This window comes from Glycine soja, chromosome 16 (genome assembly GCF_004193775.1).
Source record: "Glycine soja cultivar W05 chromosome 16, ASM419377v2, whole genome shotgun sequence".
NCBI classification, from domain to species: Eukaryota; Viridiplantae; Streptophyta; class Magnoliopsida; order Fabales; family Fabaceae; genus Glycine; species Glycine soja.
Window position 1 is genome coordinate 1,845,065 of NC_041017.1, and position 13,320 is coordinate 1,858,384.

At 29.2% G+C, this 13,320-nt stretch overlaps 1 protein-coding gene across 1 annotated transcript; it reads right to left on the minus strand.

The window, feature by feature from the left end:
• Positions 1-9,551: 9,551 nt before the first annotated feature.
• LOC114389372 (transcription factor MYC2-like) lies at positions 9,552-11,452 on the minus strand. The gene is made up of 2 exons (XM_028350029.1): positions 9,846-11,452; positions 9,552-9,737 (listed from the first exon to the last, which is right to left on the minus strand). Exon 1 carries the CDS (start codon positions 11,266-11,268, stop codon positions 9,871-9,873), a length of 1,398 nt encoding a protein of 465 aa, XP_028205830.1. The 5' UTR covers positions 11,269-11,452; the 3' UTR covers positions 9,552-9,737; positions 9,846-9,870.
• Between the last annotated feature and the right edge of the window lie 1,868 nt (positions 11,453-13,320).

The following is a 13,320-nucleotide window of genomic DNA, read 5'->3' on the forward strand; positions in this document are numbered from 1 at the left end:
ATCCTACTGTTATAGAAAAGAATTAATTTTTTATTTTTTGAACTTGCAGTGAGGTTGACAAAAAAAAAAAAAAACTTGCTTGTCCAATATTATTTTTTTTATATAAAAATGGTCGAAATATAGATAGGGATATTATCAAACTGTGGAGTTTGGGAATCATGATTGCCCAAGAAAAAAGTTTTGCACTTTGTTGATGGATGAGGAGTTGTAACCCTCAATAAAAAAGGAAAGAAAAATATTGTGTGGGAGAGAAAAAGAAATGTAAAACGAAGAAGTTTTCTTATGAAATATGAATTATCATTTGACTTTATTAACTTATGTTATTATTTACACATGATTTAATTAATCATCATTGAATATCGGGTATATTTGACCTGGTACAGTTACTCTTTGTTTTGGTACAATAACCTTTTCTCCAAACAAGGTGACCCAAAAAAATAGTGTCCAAATATTATAAGTTGCAACTAATAAAATAAGGTCGTTTACTAAATACCTAAATTTAATCAAATAAATTTATAATAATGAAATAAATTATAAAGTATCAAAATACATTCTTATAGTTTATTATTTTCTTTTATCGGCAATAGTACAGTGGCATCCCTTCCCATTAATATTACACTGTTATTTTAATTGTTACAGAATATAATTTATTTTTCAATGAAATAGTTAATCTTTAAACAATAAATAAATAAATTATTTAAAAAAAGAATAATTTATATATAGACTATATCCGGTATAACTACCTGAAAAGTTAATTGAAAGTTAAAAATTAACTTATTAAATTATAAGTGTTCAATAAAACTTGTTGTTGAAGTAATTAAAAAATATAAAATAACTAAAAAGTAATAAAATCATGATTTATTAAAAAAGTAAACACACACATATGCAAACTTAATTCTACTCACAAACCATAGCAAGTCACAATGACACGTTATTACTTACTTTATACTTCTAATTAGTTTGTCAACTATTTTTTATCCACCATGCATAACTTTAATTTTCGAACTTTGAATTTGAAATAAAATATATATTTTAGTATTTATCAAATATATAGTATATAATTTAATTTAATTATTCATACTCTATGAAATGAATTAAGCTAAATTCTTGATATCCAATTTGACTATAAAAAATCATTACTTGAGCTGAAAAAATCATATGCCAATTGATTCTTCCGATACTCGGTTGTAGTACATAACAACATATGTCTTGAAGATTTTCCCAATAATACAAATTATTGTATCTATTTCTATACATCTATACAAATTATTGTATCTATTGATGATGAGTTAGTTGACGAGACTTTTAAAAGCATATCTATTATATATTTCTAAGTTCTTTTTTCTTTTTTACATATAGGGGGAAAAAGAGTAGGAAAAGAACTGGAACTGAAAAATAAACTAAATGCGGATGAATTGCACTCTGGTACCAGAATAGAACTCATCTGCAGCATACATAGTTCCCTTCTCCCAGAGCATGACAGATTTTGCAATCCCATTATATTTTTAAACCTTCATTGATAAAGTATACATTATTTATCATCAAATAACAAATTGTAGTTAAGCTGTTTTGATGTTTTCTTTCCGCCTGCTAAGTATGTTATTAGGCAAGAGGTTTTAGTCCACAAAATAATTTTATGATTTCATTTTTTATAACTATATATATTTTAATAAAATAAGTTTTTTTTCTTCTTCTGTTGATAGATATATATTGTCTGCAGTTGATTCAACTGTAGACGCGATCACAGTGGACCATATCGACTATCGAGAGTTCAGTCCCACCAGAATTGTATTTGTCTATATCTATATTATACATAAATGATAGCCACTCCCAGCCACCTGGACATAGGTACCAGATAAATATTAATTATTATAATGTAATTATAAATGAGTGGTCTACATTCACTTAAAATGACCATGTTGCTTTAAAAAAAAAAAAAGCACCATGTTCATCTGACTTTGACAGGTAACTTAAAAAAACACACACATTTTTTATGTTTTATTCTTGATTATTTGTGCTAAAATTTAATAATTAACATTTTTTCTTGTTTTATATAAAAAAATATTATCACCAAATACGTTCCTTATATTTGTGTTTTTCTGAGCGCAGGTGTACGAGTGTGTGGTCTCTATTTTTTTCATGATTTTACATTCACCATACCCTGAGTAAGTGAAATATGAATATTTATACGGGTTGGTTAACCATCTAATCATGTCAGCAGTTATTTGTGCATTTATTAGAGAACTTTTAACTTGATTCACTGAAAATTATGAATACCGAAAAATATTACTACTACTTACTTAATTATTTTTTCTATTTTGTTTATAATTTTTTATTAACAAAAATAGAATATATAACAATATAATAGTTTACATAAAATGTTCAAAAATATCATCAAATAATTTTATTTGTGAGAATACTTTAATTGGGATTATACCAATATGATTGTGAATAGCAGTCGATTAATAAGAATGTAAATAACTCATTATAATCAATAGTTAATAGCTCAACTAGTAGTATCATATATATCATTTCGTTGAATGGTTTTCTATATACTAATCGTCATTTTCATTAACACGTCCACATCCCATAAAATTGGGTACAAGTTCCAGATTCCTTACGCAACCGAGAACTGTATTATCTCTTTTTGTCATATCAAATAACTATTAGTCTACTTTCATTTTAAAGAAGAATGAAAAAAACATGTTATAGAAGTTTTTGACTTTTGGCTATAGTCATTTTGGTATCGTTTTTAGTGTGCCTCGAATCTAAATACAGTTACATACACGTGCGTTATGCTCTTAGTTGAATAAAACGCAAAATGCGCATGTTCAAAGGATCTCCCTCGTCAATTAATAAGAATGTAAATATCTCATGTAGATAGGGACCAATTTTGCGCAGAAAGTATGGATAATTGAGCTTAATAGCTTGAAACAAAAAAAATGAATTAAAAAGAATCGAAAAATCCTTGAAAACTGAAAAGATAAAATCACTGAACCAGACCAGGAAAAAATAGTCACGATCGTGTCTTTATAATAGAGCTCTTCTCAAGAACAGTTTATTCCTGAATATAATTTTCAACAAGGTTTGCACTACCTTACTTTTTTAAAATTTATAGAAAATTAATTTAAAACTTTAAATAGTGAAAGTGAGTGTCCATGTAATCAATTGTGTAACCTACAATTCTCCAAAAGTTACCACTAGAAAAAAGCAAAATATATATATATATATATATATATATATATATTATAAAAAAAAGCTAAAATATGTTATTAATGAAAGAAGTCAAGGTTAGACCACAAGATGTGGGCAACCCAGCCAAAACAATACAAATAAAAAGCCGCCAAGATCATTGTCAAGCACATCATATGTAAAACCTCCCTATGAGTTGTCAAGTAGCATTGTGTGCCTAATTTCGTATTAATTTACATGTAGCTATTAGTGGCTATGATAGTCCCAAAAGGCAAAAGTGGACCTCCTTCCTATCCACCAGGCTGATCATGGGTCCGGTCCAACCATGAATCTGATCAATATAAATCAAACCAATCCAAAAAAATCGGTTTAGTTTAATTTTTGGTTTCATTTTCTGAAATTCAAATGGTTTGATTTGATTCTCGGATTAGAGAATTTAAAATTCGTAAAAATTAAACCAAAACCAATTCATCGGAATCGTACACAATGTTTTATTTTTTATATTAGATTTAGTTTTACTGCCACATTATTTTACAATTTACAGGGTTATGTTAGTGCTTTAGTTTTACAATACAATTCTTATTTTGCTTTTTGTTTTGTTTTGTTAGTTAGATAATTGAAGCTTCTAATTGTTTTTTGGAAAACTTACTGATATTGAAAAATGTTATAATTGTTGCTGGTGCTAGTTGTTGGTTAATTTCTACTATTAGATAATTATTATTGTAGGCTGAAATTTTTTTTATAAAAAAAAAAAACTTAATGATATTATGGTTGTTTATACATGCGTTTCTTCTTTTTAATTTTTTTTTTAATTTTCTCATTTTTTGTTATTAAACAATTCAACCAAACCACATAGGAATTGTTTGGTTCGGTCATGAAAAAAAAGTTAAGCTGTAATTCTTATCCCCTAATTTTTTAAATTCATGATTTTGGTCCCTTTAATTTTTAATTATAATATTTAGTCTTTCTAATTTTACAAATTTACGGTTCCTCTGATAGATTATTAACTAATAATTATGATTGAATTTGATTACTCATTTAATTCTTATAGTTTTCAAAATTAAAAAAATTTAACGACATGAACCTTTTGAGAATTAAATTATAAACTTTAAAGACTAAAAAATTCACTTATTAAATCTATCAGGGACTAAAAAATTCACTTATTAATTATAAGGACTAAAATGAACAAGTTTGGAAACTATATAAACTAAATGGATAATTAAACCTTGAAAACTATAGGAACTAAATAAATAATTAAATCTTATAGTTGTTAGAGATATTAAATTAATTATAAATTAAATAGAAATTATTAATCATTAAAAAACTTTAACAAAAAACTATTAACCCTAATTTGATGTTATTATCGGTCGCGTGCGATAATAAAGATAAAAAAGGTGTTTGTAGAGAAAAGGAGGAGCACATTGTTATGAAAAATTAGAATTAATAATTATTTTTATTTAATTTTTATTAATTTATAATTAACTTAATAATCAATTAATCATAATTATTTGTTAATAATTTATCAAGAGGATTAAAATCACTAATTTATGAGACTAAGGGATTAAATGTTACAATTAAAATTTAAAGAAACCAAAATCATGGATTTGAGAAATTAAAGAAATCAAAATTATAATTTAGTAAAAAAAAGTTAAGCAAAATTTAACTAAATCGAACCCAACAAAGTTGATTAGTTTGGATAAAAAAACTATCTAAATCTAACTAAACTGACTCATAGCCACTCCTACTATCAACAATACAATTCCATGTGCAAGTCGTATCACGAGTAAGATAATTAAAATTATGCTTTTTTAAAAACTTACAGATTGTCTTGTTTTGTTGGAAAGAAGAAAATGATGAGAAAAATAGTGAGAAAATATGATCAAGTAGAAAGAAAAATACAATGGAACAGCTACACTAATGGGAGAAAATAAACATTTTTAAGCCCAACTTTAACAAGAAATCAAGACCAAGAATAAATCCTAACTACATCCAGTAACTGAATAAGATCGTAAAGCAATCACTTCTAAAGGTGATAGCATTTCTCATCAGTTACAAAACTCCAAACAAACTGAATATAGTCACAACATCAAGTCCATATATTTTTAATCTTACAATAATGAATCAAATCACAGTGAGGGCCATAGATTAATTGGTGCATTGATTTGAAAACGTGATTGAAAACTTGAGGTGTGGATATAAAAAAATTGGATTGAATTGTGCTGAAAATTAATGTGATTTGTGAGGTAGAATACTATTGAGTATAATTCAGAACAATATATCCATTACAAAGTAATGGGAAAAATTAAAAAAATAAATTAAGATCGGATTGTTTATGTAGGGAAACAAGGGATCAAATTATATATTTTAAAAGTTTAAGGATTGAATGATTAATCATATATCTCCAAGTTAATAAGTAAGTTGAACTTTTTTTTTAACATCGATATAAAATAGCTGAACTATTAAACTTAAGTATTCCATCCCCAAAAACTATTTGTACATGCATATTATATTGTATTGTGTTGTGTCGTTGTGTTGAGGCCTAGACAAGACACTATTCAGGATTGAAGTACATGTTTAACATTAACTTCTTTTCCTGCGTGAGAAGATGAATTTGGACAATAACCATATGTTGGAGACTCTTTGACACAAACACGATAAGCATATGATGCAACATTTGAATTAAAGTAGGAGCAGGGAACGTAGTCAAATATTAACAAGGGTTTGTCTTGCACATGTCGAATTATGTCTTTCAATATGCAAAGACAATAATTAGGTCGAAGGTTTTGTTCGCAAGTGAGTGTGGGTTTAATATTCAAACAGCAGAAACATTACATACGTGTCAAAAAAAATTATTGATCGGTTTAGTTATCCATCAATGATCTTTGTCTCCCTGTCAGGGCATGCTGCATTCACATTACAGAACATGTCCCATTCTATTTGAAGCACCTTCCAATTCCTATTTTGTTTTATAATATTTGAAATTTTTATTTTACACTCAATTAATCTCTTTTCTATTAGATCACCATGCGCGTGAATAAATTAATGTTAGATTATTTTAATTTAATGGATTCTTTCAAATTTGAAAAATTTAAATATATAATTATATTATTTGAAGAAATTTGAACATAATTGTCTCGTTAAAAAATATTTGTGATCTTCGATTAAAAAATTTCTATGCAATTTTATGTTTAAACCAAAAATCAAATTCTAGACTTTAATAAGAAAAACTCAAAATATTAAATCACTTTTATTAATAACTTTTGTTCATTTCAATTCCAATTTAACCCGTCACTTCAATAGGGTCCTACATAAAAAGATGTAACATCTGGAGTTCCAATTGATAAATTTCGTAATCATCAAACTATTTGCAATTGCAAACAAAGTGAACAAAATCACTTGGCAATTGGCGTTCTGCTCAACACAATTGTGGGTGCATAGTGTGTGTAATCGACACATGTTTTTCTAGTGCCTTTTAGGCTAGGTTAGTGGTGGTGGTCATGGTCAGAACTCCAAAAGGATGTGATGTACACGTCCATATTCCTTGCTTTTAGATTCATGGCTTCATCCACAAAAAAGAAGCAACATAAAAGGATCATTTTGACCGAGCAAAAATTCACTGACACTGAATTCTCTGCGTCATATATCTTCCCCTCTTTTATCGCAAAATCAAGATGAAATTAAAACTCTACCATAAAGTTTTCTTGGGTTGTTAATTGGTACACGTTGCCTGAAAAATTAGATACCGATAATAACACAATAATATCTTTGTAAAATATGGACAAATAAATGATAGCTCATCAGCAATCAACAACTAAAGAATGAATTAATACCCCCTCACGTGATGTAAAATTACTTGTAGCTCCTTCCCTGTTTGCAAAAATAACAATCACCTCCTTACCGTGACAAAAGAAAAGTTAGTGTTGACGTCATCTATATATTTTCACGTAATTGGAAGATTTCTCTTTATTGTAAGTTCATGTGTTAATATCGTGATCATTCTCAAAAAAAGAAAATGTGTTAATATCGTCATCGGATTGAAACTAAACCAGCTAGAGATGGAAATTTGCAGTAAGAGGCATTGTCTTATATTACCGTACTAGCCTGGCTCTTAAATTTCAGGTGAAAGTAGGGTCCATTCTCAATAAATTTTAACAATTATTTAAATATAAAAGAAAAGGTAAAACATATTAATATTCTTTCATAAATAAAAAATAATTCAAGTATTTTAGTTTATTTAAATAATATTTCATCTAACTTTTAAAAATTTAAAATGAATAAATTGATTTTAATTTATGTAAAAACTTTGATTCATTTTACTTTTCTATTTTTTTACTCATTAAAAACTTTTGATTCATTTTAGTTTTTTTTTAAATAATATTTCTTCCTCAATTATGATCGTAAATTTTACTCCATATAACATAAGTATATATGATTTCATATTCCATTTATATTATTATTTACAGTCAAATCATCACATTCTTGATGTTTCTGAGATATAAAATTGATTTAATGATTAAAAAAATAAAAAAGGAAGAAAATATAGATTGTGAGTTGAATTTTTTTATTAACAAAAATTAATAATTAATAATTATTAAAAAAAAAATAGCTTTTCATGCTCTGTCTGGCTTGACTCACCCTGAACTAGTAATCACCTGAAATCTGAATGCATATATACCCATTTCCCATTGGCTACCTCCGATCTATGTCTAATTTTGAAATCAAACAGTATGCATTCTCTCCTTGAACTTTGAATAAATCTAAAAATGAGAACAGAAGGAACTCTACTACTCAAGGCGTGCGTGTTCTGGATGGTAGTTTTAATTAGAACAACATGGAGTTGACGCAACGCAGCTGACCATAAGACATTCGAGATTTTCATGTAACATGATATAGCCAACAAAGATTGAATTAAATTTTGAGTTCAGAACATCAAAGGTCAACGCTGATAAATGCCAATCGTTTCTTAAGAAAATTGCAATAACAAAAAATTCAAAACTTTCCAACGTTGATAAATTTAAAAGAAAAATTTACATATATAATAAGGAAAAATTATAGTAATGGTTAATTGTTGACAATGTTTATTAAATAGTTTCAAAATATCAGTTAAAGTCATTAAATTGATTTGTTTTAAATTGAAATTATATTTAATTAATTAAGTTTCTCTTAAAAAGTATATTTTATCTTGTCTCACTAAGCAGAAATATTTTAAAATGGATAATATTAAAAAAAAATATTTAAAATGATAAATCATTTTCTTAGACGAATGATGTTTTGAAATAAAATAATATACTTGTACTCTAGAAACCTTCCACCAAAGACTAATAGTAATTAAAGAGGATACATATCTAAGACTCAAATTTGATATTTTTTTGTAAATTATATAAAAATATATAATTTTTTATTTTTAATATTTTCATTGGTTAAACGAACTAACACGCTAAAGTGGGTCAAACATGAATCAATAACTTTATAAACCTATTTATTTCACAAACCAACCAATTTAATTCATGTAATGATAGTTGTGAAGACTAGACACTTATTGAATAAAATTTATGTAGGGATCTCATGATAAGTCTCGTTATCAAATTAGTGAGACTCCCATGAATTTCAACTAATAAAAATAAAAATAAAACATTAAAAAAAATGTATCAGTAACACTCTTCTTTTAAGGATTGATAATAAAATGAGTTTTTTTCCACACTTATTTGGGTTATAGGTGCAAAGTATTTAAAGTTGATGAGTAATATTTACTATAAAAAAAAATTGGCTTGGCACATATAGTATATTCTATCATTTTAACTATATTTTTTTCATCATAAAATTTGAATTCGAGATATCGTTGAAATTAAAGGATTAAATTCTCATTCCACTCGATCAACACAACATCGTATTTTCTCACTCTTGTTAATTAAATTCAATACATTTGCGAATAATAATATAATCACTATCGAACAAATATTTAACAATTAACAATTCAACCTTGTGGATATAGATAGCAAGTCCCTACTAAAGAATTCCTTGCTTTCCATTATTTTTCTCACGTGCGTAATACTCACTTTGGACATATGTACTCTTGTAAGTAAATTAAAGGTATTCACGGTTAATTAACAGAGCTTAATGATTTAGAAAAGTAATTTATAATTCGGACAAATTCATTTCAACCCATGTTCATAAAATTTCAACACAATTTAATAAAATATTATTTTTATTAAAAAATAATTAAATTTCTATCTTTATATAATAAAATTATAGTAAACACATGCCTAATTTTGTTATTTATTCATACAAAATCTAAATCTTGTGATACTAGATTATAGGGTTTGGACCTTGAGGAATCTTAAACAAGACGTGGGGGCCACTTTTTCTTCTAATCCTGGTATTGAACTATTGATTAACTTCAAAATCCAATATATAAAGAAATATATATAAAACAGAGCTGGTGCACATAAACGACAGGCTTCGTAGATTCCCTGATCAGCAACACAATCACATAATTGCAGGTTGGAGGCAACCCAACCCCACCGTCATCAAGCACCACGCAAGACCTTCCCCCGAAAAGAAAAGAAAAATAAAAATTATCTAAAGCATTAATCATTATTATAACGTACACCATAAACCTACTACTATGAACTGCAACAACATCTTACACTTACATTACAGCTAATAGCCTCACCAGTGTCACTGATCCAACCTCATGATAATAGCAGATTTAAGACTCTCTTCACTCCTCATTCCATTGGGAAGCTTAACGACCACATCTTGAAGCATGAGATCATTAACACAAGACATGCTAGCGTGGTGAACCTGAAACTCTAGGTCTCTTAAAGCACCCATTAGCCTAGCCCCAGGGTGGTTCACATTTTCTGATTGTACCCTCACCATGGCATCGGGCCCCACGATCCTTACATCAACCTCGAGTCCAAGGGGGCCTAGACCTAATCTGGATCCAGACCCGCTTTGATCCACGACGGTTGATGTGGTCGTGGCACTCTGGTTATCCAGAGTGTCAGTCATTTCTGTCTTCATTTTTTTATTACTGTCTCTCGGCTGCTGCGACTCCAAGTCCTCAATCTTCGCCTTCAGTTCGTTGATGTAGGCGACAGCGTCGGACAACAACGAAGCCTTGTCCATCCTCGAAACATTCGGAACAACAGCTCGTAAGGCATAGAACCGATGGTTGAGTTTCTCCCTTCGTTGTCGTTCTGCCTCCACGTGGTTTATCGGAGTCTCGCGTCCGAGAACAGGCTTTCTCCCTCTTTTCTTCGGCTCCGAGGCTGTCGGGGTGGTGGCGGTTGGCAACGTGGGACAATCCGAATCAGAGTGTTCGGAGTCGACATAGTTGTCGTTTTTGCTGGGTGCTGTTTGGGTAATTTGTTTTCGTTTTTTGGTTTCTTGGATTCCGGCAACGATGCCGATGTCGGCGAAGGAGATGGTGTGGTCGTCGAGGATTTGGATAGTAACCGGATCTGGAGAGGTATGGAAGAGAGACTTCACGTGCTGTACGAGGTTCCAGTTTTGTTTGATGGTGTCGTAGGATCCCATTTCGACGACCCCGTTTTGTGTCGGGATGCAAATTAACGTTTCGATCCCGTGCACGTGCGCTTCGTTGGATCTCTCGCAGTTGTAGAATTGAAGCTCGTGCCTGTTGTTTTGCCAGAGAACCGAGCCTAAAGCAAAAGACTTGCCAGGGAGTGAAGAAGAAGAAGAACAAGAAGTGGAGTTTGAAGAAGAATTGTTGTTGACTGCGAAGCTGCGAGTCAACGACATGACGTAGAACCACTCGGCGTCGTTGATGTTATCGTTTGTGGGTGTTTTCATCAGGAACTTATTCTTTGTGGGAATGGTTAGTGATTTTGGGGAAGTTTCTTTGGTGCCTTGGAAATGGCCCTCTCCGAAGGATAAGTAGAGGTTGCCATTGTCGTCGTGTGAGGCTTGCCAGAAAATGGCGTAGACCCACCAATCGGGTTGGCTTTGGAGGAGAAATTGAAGTTTTTGTTGAAGGGTTGGTGTTGGGTTTTCTTGGGAAAGAGAGACCAAAGAGGAAGATGAAGAAGGAGATATGATTAATTCCTCCATGAGGGAAGAAGTAGAAGTAGAAGCAAGTGTGTTAAGTGTGGAAGGAAACAAATGGGTGAGGAGGGTTGGGCACAAATAGAACAAAGATGAGGAGGAATAAATGATGTACGGATAAACAGTCCTCTTCGCGTAAGGAAACAGTGTGGTGTTGATAATTAGAGAGAGAAAATTTGTGGGAGGGGTGGGTTGGGGAAAGGGGGGTTATATGGTAGTGGGAGGGGGGCAAAAGTGTTAAATTTGGTGCCAAAAATCAGCTTGAGGATGCAGCACGTGAAATGAAAGCGAAAGGTTCAGTCACGCACGGAGATAATACAAGTGCTATGTGGGGTACCAGAGAAACACAACTACTGGAATAATTATGGATTAGGAAAAGTACTCTAATTTCCCTTTATAAGTATTATGTTATAATAAATTAGTTCCTCATCAAGGAAAGAAAATAAATTGAATTTATAAATAATATCATAAATTAATTTTATTATTTAATCTGTGATACTATTTTATTATTAAGCCGTAATTTCTAAAGAGTCTATTTGGTAATAAATCATATTTTTTTAAATTATTTTTTATGCTGAATTTAATATTAAGTAGTAAAATTTATAAATTAATTTATCATTGAATTCTCTACTGAATTAATTGTTATGTTTTTTCACATTCAACAATATGATTTATTTTTATTTTTTTATCTTTCAAAGGATCAGTTTATTAACGTGAACAAATTTTATTGTTTATCCATTAACTAATGAATTTATATATATATATATATATATATATATATATATATATATATATATATATATATATATATATATATATATATAAAATCAACGAGTGAAATGAAATTGTGTGGCGTTAAGGGAAAAATAATTCGTGATATATTATTAAATAAAATAATTACTCTCTTTTGCTCGTTAACCGTGTTGTCGTTGTTTGTTTACGACTTTTTAGTTCCAATGCAATAATTACAAAGAGAGTGTACGACTTTTACTTTGACAATTATGTCCTCGAAATGCAAGAATATTGATCACTTTAGGTACAACATAAATTTTAGAATGTTCTAAAAATATATTTTATTGATGATATAAATATAAATTAAAAAATAAAGGTTTATAACATTTATTTTATAAAAATTCATAGAATAGACAAAAGTCCGGAGAAAAAAAATAGACAAAAGTTTTGTTTAATAACAATTTATAAATATTTTATTATACTTATTTTTTTTTATATTTGGGAAACAAAAGGAAAACAACATAAAAAAAATTAAAATACAAGATAGTATTATAAGATCTCACTGGATTTACGTGAATAAGAATAACAATTTATTTAATGTAAAAATTATGTTTAATTTTTTATTATGTAAAAAAAAAACTAATGACAATCGTATATCACAAATAAAATTAATCTATGTTTTAATGATTTAAAAAACATCTATAGTCTCTATCTCTAACTCGAGACTAAAAACTATTACTAGATAACGAGTACTAGATCCTAATGCATCATCACAAATACATAAACTAAGTTTGTCATGATGAGTCTTGTTTACTATAATCCATTTGAAGGTACCAGTGGCCTATACTATTGAGCATATCAACACTGCGATTAGTCTCACAATGTATATAAATAATTCAAGCATTCTAGCTTGGTAGTCGAAATGCAGAATTGCCTCTATAAAGAGAGGTCGAAGGTCATGATAAAACTTCAACTCAATGTTCTAAAAAAACTTTATGTGTGGCCGTGATTTGGATTGTAATTTCAATATTTTTTAATTGTTTGTGACTACAATGAGATCACAATTAGAATCAAATCAATTACAAACTAGACCATCACAGGCTGCACTTTCATCGCCACTTTTGAAGGATCCATCAACATAAATTGGAAGAAGTTTAGCACTTGATTTTCTATGGTGCTTGAATTAGGACTATTCGCCAATGAACTTTGAGCTAATTGTTGTCTTGTATAATAAACATGTTTGATTTTGAGAGTGATGATATTGTGTTATTAGTGAGCAGAATATAATATAATCAATTAATCATGACCCCCAAAATTGTTACTCGA

What these genes read in the sequence shown, in the direction of transcription:
- LOC114389372 (XM_028350029.1), bottom strand. Translation starts at nt 11,268, where the DNA reads ATGGAGGAATTAATCATATCTCCTTCTTCATCTTCCTCTTTGGTCTCT.